At 46.0% G+C, this 9526-nt stretch overlaps 2 protein-coding genes across 3 annotated transcripts; one reads left to right on the top strand and one right to left on the bottom strand.

Moving 5' to 3' along the window:
- Positions 1-358: 358 nt before the first annotated feature.
- Positions 359-4110, top strand: LOC117644089 (actin-3-like). Its single transcript, XM_034383284.1, has 7 exons — positions 359-548; positions 1839-2078; positions 2423-2561; positions 2676-2911; positions 3000-3152; positions 3256-3521; positions 3884-4110. Exons 1-6 carry the CDS (start codon positions 423-425, stop codon positions 3490-3492), a joined length of 1131 nt encoding a protein of 376 aa, XP_034239175.1. The 5' UTR covers positions 359-422; the 3' UTR covers positions 3493-3521; positions 3884-4110.
- LOC117644088 (male-specific lethal 1-like 1) lies at positions 4109-8949 on the bottom strand. Of its 2 annotated transcripts, none has more exons than XM_034383282.1 (8): positions 8431-8949; positions 7594-7773; positions 7228-7516; positions 6970-7136; positions 6757-6881; positions 6447-6659; positions 6227-6351; positions 4109-6147 (listed from the first exon to the last, which is right to left on the bottom strand). In XM_034383282.1, exons 1-8 carry the CDS (start codon positions 8779-8781, stop codon positions 6116-6118), a joined length of 1482 nt encoding a protein of 493 aa, XP_034239173.1. In that variant the 5' UTR covers positions 8782-8949; the 3' UTR covers positions 4109-6115. The 2 variants fall into 2 exon arrangements, with proteins under 2 accessions (XP_034239173.1, XP_034239174.1); XM_034383283.1 differs by lacking the exon at positions 8431-8949 and adding an exon at positions 7985-8379.
- Positions 8950-9526: the final 577 nt, after the last annotated feature.

A 9526-nucleotide genomic window follows, 5' to 3' on the forward strand; every position in this document is an offset into this window, starting at 1 on the left:
TTGAAACGGCGTTCCTCGATATCACACGCATCCGACCAGGGTGATCTCCATCTCGACAAGTTGCCTCGCCCAAAGTATGATACTGATCAAGGCTCTTATATTCTCGATTGAGTCCTTCGAGGACTCCCAGGGCATGGGTGTCATCTCGATCACCGAGCTGCAGCGCGTGGCGCGTACTCGCGTGCACCGGCGTGGTTGCGGGCGGCCTACCCCGGCCGGTCCCTCTCCTCTGCTCTCCTTGTATGGCCTGCCGGCCTGCGCCGCGCCGCCCTGCTGCCGGCGTGACGTCACGGCGGCCACGGCGCCTCGCCGCCCGCCACGCTATAAAAGGGCGGCCGCGGCCCGCCGGCTGCCATTCCAGTGTCTGCCGCGTCCGCGTGCGGTTGTCGTTCGAGTGCGAGAGAGACAGAGAGACAGCGACAATGTGCGACGACGACGTGGCCGCCCTCGTGGTGGACAATGGGTCCGGCATGTGCAAGGCGGGCTTCGCCGGCGACGACGCGCCCCGCGCCGTCTTCCCGTCCATCGTGGGCCGCCCCCGGTACCAGGTGAACGTCAACCTCATCCTCAGCCTCGGCGACATCGACATGGATTACAGTGTTCCCCCCCGCCCCCAGTGAAGTGATATGATGCTTGCCAGTCTAGGAGTTTGCCGCGGCCAATATTAGGAAATATCGCGCCTGTGGATTTTTGGTGGTGGACGACATGCCTTCAATTTCCAATATGGAAATGAGTTTCGTGATTTAAACGGATTTAAACATTGATTAGATGCAACTTTACATGGACATCTTTGAAAAGAGCGCACATGATCATTTTGTACGGTGAAGCCTATCATGTTCGCACACTGTGTAAAAGCCGCAGTTACTGTATCGATAATCAGATGGGCTTAAAAAAAAAGAAAAGAAAAAAACAAAAAACTCGCATTTTTTTTTCAAGTTTTCGCTTGGCTTTGACTCCGTCGTTGCGCGTTCTCGTTACCCTCCGTCATTGTTTCGTGCCTTCGGAGCGAAAAACATGAATGAAATCATCATCCTTGGCGCTGATGACTATCAGCACCTGATGACTGCCCAGATGCCGATAGTGCTCCTGGGAAGGCCGAAGCAGTGGCGTGGCGTGGCGCGGCGTGGTGCAGGGTACCTAATTGCGCGCAGATAGTGTTTAATGCAAGAGTGCTTCCCCGCCGCACCTGCAGCGACGCACTGGCTGTCTCTCTCGCACTCACGCGCCGCCTAGAACGGGTGCGAGAGAGACGGAGCGATGAAACGCTGTGCTACCAACTCCCCGCTACCGGCCTGCCTGCTACCATCTCCATGCTACCACACTGCTTGACTCCCTGCTGCCAACTACCGGCGAGCAAGTACCTGCACCATCCCGCTACAGCCAGCAGGGCTGCGGCACGCAAGGCGCTAACTGTTCGTCTTTTACCGACACACTGGCTCCACTTCCAGTGGCGTCCCGTCGCGCCCACGCACCAGGCACGGCACGCCGCGGCACGCACCGAAACGCTGCCTCGCCGTCCTAATGAAGACGGAGAAGTGCGCCAGACCATAGTCTACCTCCCTGCCTTCTCACGGAAGGGAAGAATCACAAAAAATAATGATGGCAGTTTGGGGCAGAAAGTTGCGGCTGGAGTACATCGAAATGGGGCTGGAGTGGCGGCCGGAAAGTAGGAGCAGAACCGCGTGGAGTCTTTGTTCAGTTCGATTCTTCCTCCTGCCCGTGGGGTGGGCAAACTCATATCAAAATTCCCACACGATTCCCATGCTAAGTCCGCGCCAGGTCGTCCTGAAAATCTTTTTAAAAAATTGACAATTGAACTGCTTGTTTCCTTCCCGCAGGGCATCATGGTCGGCATGGGCCAGAAGGACAGCTACGTCGGTGACGAGGCCCAGTCCAAGCGAGGCATCCTGACCGTCAAGTACCCCATCGAGCACGGCATCGTCACCAACTGGGACGACATGGAGAAGATCTGGCACCACACGTTCTACAACGAGCTCCGCGTCGCTCCCGAGGAGCACCCCGTCCTGCTCACCGAGGCGCCCCTCAACCCCAAGGCCAACCGAGAGAAGATGACTCAGGTTGGAATCTCATACACCATCTATCATGAAATGCCAATGGAAAAAAGAGCACTTTCACTCGTCACCGAGTGTAGAGCAACCAAGTGATAAGATAGGCAGGTGTGGCCTGTAGCGCCTGTGAGGTAGGCCACCGGCTCGGACCGCAACACACAGGCGTGGAGACGGTGGCCTACCTCGCCCCTGTCGTCTTCACAGGGGCAAGGTAGGCCACCGTCTCCACAGCTGTGTGTTGCGTGCTGGCCCAGTGGCCTACCTCACAGGCGTTAAAGAGGGCAAAAGACATTTGCAACCCTGGTCGTCCCCGTTCGGTATGGCGCCTTAATGACACCCCGTGTGCTCCGCAGATCATGTTCGAGACCTTCAACACGCCGGCCATGTACGTGGCCATCCAGGCCGTGCTGTCCCTGTACGCGTCGGGCCGCACCACGGGCATCGTGCTGGACTCTGGCGACGGCGTGTCCCACACCGTCCCCATCTACGAGGGTGAGACGCCGTCCGGTCCGGTCCCCGCCGAGGCCATGACCGTCCCCCTTGCCTTTGACCGCGCTTTTTTTTTTGTGTAACGCGCTGACCCACCCCCTTCCCCTCTGCCGCCAGGCTACGCCCTGCCGCACGCCATTCTGCGTCTGGACCTGGCCGGCCGCGACCTCACGGACTACCTCATGAAGATCCTCACGGAGCGAGGCTACTCCTTCACGACGACGGCCGAGCGGGAAATCGTCCGCGACGTCAAGGAGAAGCTGTGCTACGTGGCGCTCGACTTCGAGCAGGAGATGGCCACCGCCGCCTCCTCGTCCTCCCTCGAGAAGTCCTACGAGCTGCCCGACGGACAGGTGAGGCCAGCCTCAGTCACCCTGCTCCAGCTCTTTCTCGTTGTCGAAGCCGTGTTCGTTTGGTGCTTACGTAGATGTTGATGTTCAGGTCATCACCATCGGGAATGAGCGGTTCCGCTGCCCGGAGGCCATGTTCCAGCCTTCCTTCCTGGGAATGGAGTCCAGCGGCATCCACGAGACGACCTACAACTCAATCATGAAGTGCGATGTCGACATCCGTAAGGACCTGTATGCCAACACTGTAAGTACATCGGTCTTTGACTGGAAACACATAGCTTGGACCTCAAAGCAGGATTCGTCAAATTTCGAACGAAGCTGAAATATAATTCTGTTTTTGTTTATAGGTGTTGTCTGGAGGTACCACCATGTATCCTGGTATTGCGGATAGGATGCAGAAAGAAATTACATCCCTGGCCCCCTCCACAATGAAGATCAAGATAATTGCTCCTCCAGAGCGCAAATACTCCGTTTGGATTGGTGGATCCATCTTGGCCTCCCTATCAACTTTCCAACAGATGTGGATCTCGAAACAAGAATATGATGAGTCTGGCCCATCTATTGTACATCGCAAGTGCTTCTAGTCCTGTGTTTCCTGGTTTGCTCTAGTTTCATAGGCTGTCGGAGTCGTATCCCTCCGCGCGGTACCAACCTATAAATTCCTGGTTTCACTGATTTAAAAGAAATGACGCATTGTTTTTCTAAATGAGCACTAACCGTTCTAGAATGAAGAGCATAAAATTTAGGTACTGTGACATGTCCGCAACATCGGAAGTTTTCGTAATTATACTACTTCGTTTTGAGATTCAGCAGTAAAAGGATCTTACGTCTTGGGTTCCGAAAAATCAGCTTTCACGATGAATGGTTAAACATGCAATTTTGAGTAGTTTGCTTTAATTCCATTGCAAAATTTGGGTCCATAAGATAGCATTGTACATAGTCCTTGGTCCTGGGGATGAACAGATTGCCTAGCCTATAATTTATTGTATTGTAAGATTTGAAAGCTTCAACCAAAAGCTTGTACATAACGATCATTAGTATGATCAGGCAACTACTTCCACACTTAAGTTAATTTTGTGTTTATTTATTGTTATTATTTAAATGACAAACTGCCTAATTCTATCATTGTACCTAAGTGGAAACAAAGAAAGCATGTGACACTGATAGAAGGATTGAAATATACCAAGTAAATGACAAACATACACAGCTCTCATCACCTTTATTGATTTTTTTCCCAAGCTCTTGAATTAAACTTGTTTTAACTGGATTTTAAAATATAAAATTTAATTCCAAAACACTTTTACAATACATTCAGTTTTGTAACAACCTCAGATTAAGCCACGGTAATACAGAAAAATAGCTCGCACAGCCTCATATCGTCAGTATCCATAAACTTTATATTAGTGACTCGCACAGAAGAATCTTCTTCCAAATTGCTGCAGGCAATGAGGCCTGCCCTGCACAATGACAACAATTCACATAAACATTCTCAAAGTGTAACTTATCAGTTCTATACTACCAAGACTGAGCACAAAAAATGATCATCTTTCTTCTATAAAATTAAAAGAAAGGAGACTTCAACATCATACAAAAACTGTAATGAACTACAGAAATATGACTCTTAAACGTACATGTCCTATGCCTAAGACGTCATTTTCATTTGGTGAAAGTTCAAGAAATGCCTAAAAACAAGAAGACATAGGGAAACAAGAACTACACAATGAACTTCTAAATTAAATTGTAAAAATTGAAGACAATGAGAAGAAAATTAAGATATGGGGTAACAACTAAGGTGATTTCATTATAGACAGATCAGTGATGATTGGTAGGGGAAAAGTTTCCATACCCTTATGATAGAATACATCCTACTTGGTATTATTAAAGGTAAAGAAATATCAAAATATACATCCCAAACACACACCTTGTTGGCACATTGTTGGAATTTGATATCTATATTGCAGTAGCATTAGTGAGTAAATGTCTTATATTACTGGCAACTAAAATCACAAAACAAGGACACAAAGTAAAAATGTTTGGAAAGTAAATGTTAAAGCCCTGCAGAACTTTGATAGTACAATAATGTAACTCAATCTGTTTAGTGAGACTGACAAAATGACACTCATAATCTATGCGTGCACACAACAACAAGTACGACTGCTAGAGGATTTGCACCTCAAAATTGAAAGTAACAATTAACTAGAGTGACCATCCAATAGCTCAAACAACTCCCCCTCAAACACTGAGAGTAACATACTTCAGTTTAATGTTTCAACCTACAATCAACAGGGGATAAGAAAGGAATCCATACGTCTTTCTTAAGATCACATTGTCCACTAAATGGAAGACAGAAAAAAAGGCACCTTAATTTAGGAGACAATTGATGTAAGAATTCAAGTAAGGACATCCTTAACACAAACAGTGGATCAAAACAGAAACAGAAGAGACTGCTCTTCTATTCTGGTTCCCCTGAAAGATGGCATACATTATTATTCTAGTAAAGCCACAAGACTGGAAGTGGAGACCCACAGTGACTAGGCACATGTAACAAATCTAATTTAATTGAAAAATATACTGATAAGCAATACTTGCTCACCAACTTTGACATTCACTAGTAAAATATCTCTTAACACAAATAAGATGATTCTATAACATACAACCTTGAAAGACAAACTCGAAAACTAACCACAAATCATTTGAACAATTCACACTTTGGATTGCCCTGAATTGTCCCAAAATAAACTTAACTCAAATGATGCAAAATAATATGTTTCACACCTCTGTAAAGACAATAAAATGTTTGCAAATAAAAGTTCTGTATGCAAATAAAATAAATGTATTGTATTATAGAATTTGTTAAAAAATCCGCAAGGCTCACAGAAGGCATGAATGGCCACAAGGTCTTGTTTTAAAATTCATAAATGGAATAAGATATGACAAGTCTTAAATTAAATTGATTTGAGAGATTGTACAATTGATAAATCCTGTGGGTCAAAGTGATTTAAATCAAAGGCAAGTTGTAATAGTTCCTTGGAGGTTTTGAGGCTCTGTTCTCCTAAGATACCACAAGGAGCCAAGTCAAGTGAAGGGGTGACCCTCAGTTAATCATAATGTAAAATGACCTCACAGCCTAATAACAATTGCAGCAACAACATGTATTTAACTTTAACACATACATCTGAAGTTCCTTAAAGAATAAAAGTAATTGCTTCATTTTCTCTCAGCTCCATCACCTCTTCTCCCTGATAATTAAAAAAAAAACCACATTAAGTTATTAAATCAATTTAACATTTGGTCTCCCCATCAAAGCTGAAAACTTACCACCTCTGCCCACTCCTCTTCTTCTTACTGTGTTACCAGAAGCTCTTCCTCGCGGGCCGTGACGTCTCTTTGGGGCAGATCTTGAGTCACTCGCACCTGGCTGCAGCCATGGGAGAGAAAACTCACTGAGAAAGAAGGAAGAGAGTCAATTAGTGAGGATTTCCAAACTTTAGATCAAATAAAAATACTGTTACAGCCAAACCCAAAAAACAAGTTTTACCTTGGGGTGAACTTTGAGATAGGAAGACCAAATGCTGAAACAGGAAGATCATCAGATACCTCCAGGAACTGTGCATCCTCTGGGTCAGGCCAAAGGGAGCAAACAGGGTCTTCAACATCTTCTCCTTTTGAACCTCCGAGGGCATTACTTGAAGCCTCTCGTTGCTTCAATTTATCTATGTGTCTTTGTTCTCTTATTCTCTGAACATCCCATCTGCAAAATTATTAATATTATAATTATTCAAATTTTAGCTTGAAACAAAGAATAAGCCACAAGAAGCATTATAAATGTACAATGACATTTCACTAACCTTTTTCTTCTCCGCTCATCAACCTCCAATCTATGATGACGTTTTAAGAAAACTTCATCATCCAGATTTTCTGTTCCTTCCATTGAATACAAACTTGTATAAACTTTAACTCGCCACTGTGGGGTCTGCAATAATATTTTAAAGGAGAAAGATAAAGTTAAAACAGAATAAATGGATCCTAACCCATAGAAAATAGCAGGTAGCAATCTATACCTCTAAAACATCACCATTACAGTCTGGTACAGGTTCTGTTTCAATGCAAGTTTCTCCTAAAGTCCAATTTGTATCACAACTTCCTGTAGCTGTGTAGTATGGATAAGTAGTAGTTAAAACGGGATGATTTTGAGAAGTACTACCTTCAGTATTCTCTTCTGTTTCTTCTAATGAGCAGGAAAAACAAAAAAGTAAGAAGTTATAAAGGATGAATGAATAAATGAGATTAAAAGTAAAAATGGGTGAAATTGATTTTACCTTTCCTTGGACGTTTGGCAGAACGACCTTCTGGCACAGAATCTTCTAGGTTAGTTTCTTCTGTTGTATTAACTTCTTTTGATCCTACTGATGCGCTTCTTTTCCCTCTAGGTTTCTTCCTCATTTGTCCAACTGCTCTCTTACCCCGAAGGGCAGAGCGTTGGCTGACTGTTGTTGTTGATGAATCATCATACATTTCATATTCACTGCTCATAGACGCTCCACCATCCTCACTCTGTCTTCGTTGTGCAGATCTTCTCCTCCAGAGTTCAGGACTTTGAGATCCCTCCTAGAAACCAAACATATATTAATAATAATAATGGTGTTTCAATGCATGATGATGCTGAATGGTCATTAAATTGTCACCTTTGGGCTACGAGATCTATTGCTGCGGAAAGGGCCTTTCATATTTTCAGATGTGCTGGGGCTTGCATGACGTGATGTAGGAGTATGTGATCTTACTCTCTTGGACTCAGCATTACCAGCACCACAATTCGCTTTGGCGTTACCAGCACGGCGGTCCGAGCGCTGCAAACTCTTCTTGAGCTGCAAAATAAAAACACAAATAGTGAACACTTGTCACAGAGCAGACAACTCAATGAAACATGACCGATTTTGGAGAGAAGAGATAAAATCTCTCAAGGGAGCGTTCCAACTGACTGAATCCAATAATCAATCAACGAAGTTAAGCCAAGGGCTCAGAAAGCAAACAACAGCAACTACATCATGACAGCAAGCTCAAGGGAACATAACCTACAAATGACACCACAGTGCTGCGCCTCTTCTTCAAGACGCGCATCGCAGCGCGTCAAGACTAGCGGGCCCAAACGATGGCCAAACTAGGACAGCCTTTCGCACCGCCTCGGGAACGGGCGTCGCCAAATTATCGAGCCGAGGGAGGCGTCGAACCAACCGTCCGGAGGAAGCATCTTGGCCCAGCTGTACGCGACATGAGAACACTGTCACTGAATCCGCGACTGGCATGCGCCTTCGCACACGCCAGGGGGCGAGGGAGCCGCGTCTAGCGTCTAGGGGTCGCAGCGGCGTCGCGAGGGGCCTTTCCAGAGTCTAGCACACGCGCAGGACTAGGGGCGGGCAGGAGGCGGGTGCAGGCCCTAGGTCCTGCAGGTCCCAGCTTGTCGCCCGCGCCACCCTATCCTACCCGCCACACACACAGGCGCACAAGCCTCGCAGCGTCCTTACCCTTTCATTTTCTTGACGTAGGGCCTGGATCTGTTTTTCCTGCCGAGCCATGAGCTCGGACTGCTGCTGGATGAGGTCCAGGTGTTGTAAACAAATTTCCTTCAAGTGTTTGTACTCATTTTTCTCCTGAGAAGACACCATTCCCTCACTCATGCTGGCGTACATATGATCAAAGTCACACGGAAATGACACGATTCCCACTTTAGATTCTTGAGCGGTGAAGTTTTCCATGGATCTTGTACAAGTGATGTGATCTTTAATGTTCGTAACCATGTTGGAGTTAGGACCAGAGCCGCGAATGGTTATGCCGTCTTGGTTTTCCTCCTTCACTGTGATGGCAGCTTGTGACATTTTACGCCGCGATGGTCCGAGAGGTTATGTTCTTCTGGCGCCGGTATATAGTTCACAAATTCGTGGAAGGTTAAGTAAAACAGACACAAAAAACACACTCTAGAGCTAACATAGTGCGAAAACAAGCCTCCATTGAAAACATACATGCATTTCCAGAGCCTTGTGTGAGAGAGACAGATACTAAATTCAAATATTTTGGAGGGAGAAGTTAAAAACAAATTTCGCCTTCTATCAAGCATAAACACGAAGGAAATTGATGTCAGTCCGAAATATTAATATTTTAAAGTTCTATCAGACTATGAATTTAACTTAAACTCACTATACAATTAACGATAGCATTATCGTGTTTAATTTATTGGTGTTCGAATGTTGGCAGACCTGGTCATCGTTTATGTTTTTACGGGCGGCGCGAAAAATAAACACGATCGCTGTTTGTCAAAAACAAAGATGTAACGACTTAGATTTTGTTTGACGAAGCAAAAGAAAGTAGCACAAAAATGTGGAAGAGATCGGAACAAGTCATTCAGTACATGAATGGTCGTTCATTACGCATCTCAAGGGACGATAGGGAATGTCCAGCACGGTATGCGTGTCAATTTGGGTCCAGTGACCAAAGCTTAGCTTTGTTTCCCTTTTCTTAGTGCAGTAAGTTGACGGTGTCCCCTGTTATAGGCACGACTTGTCGGAGACGCGTCAGCGCGAAATACGATCTGCGAGGATGGGGGCAGCTGGGGGAAGTCGGGGC

This window comes from Thrips palmi, unplaced genomic scaffold, assembly GCF_012932325.1.
Source record: "Thrips palmi isolate BJ-2018 unplaced genomic scaffold, TpBJ-2018v1 HiC_scaffold_17, whole genome shotgun sequence".
NCBI classification, from domain to species: domain Eukaryota; kingdom Metazoa; phylum Arthropoda; class Insecta; order Thysanoptera; family Thripidae; genus Thrips; species Thrips palmi.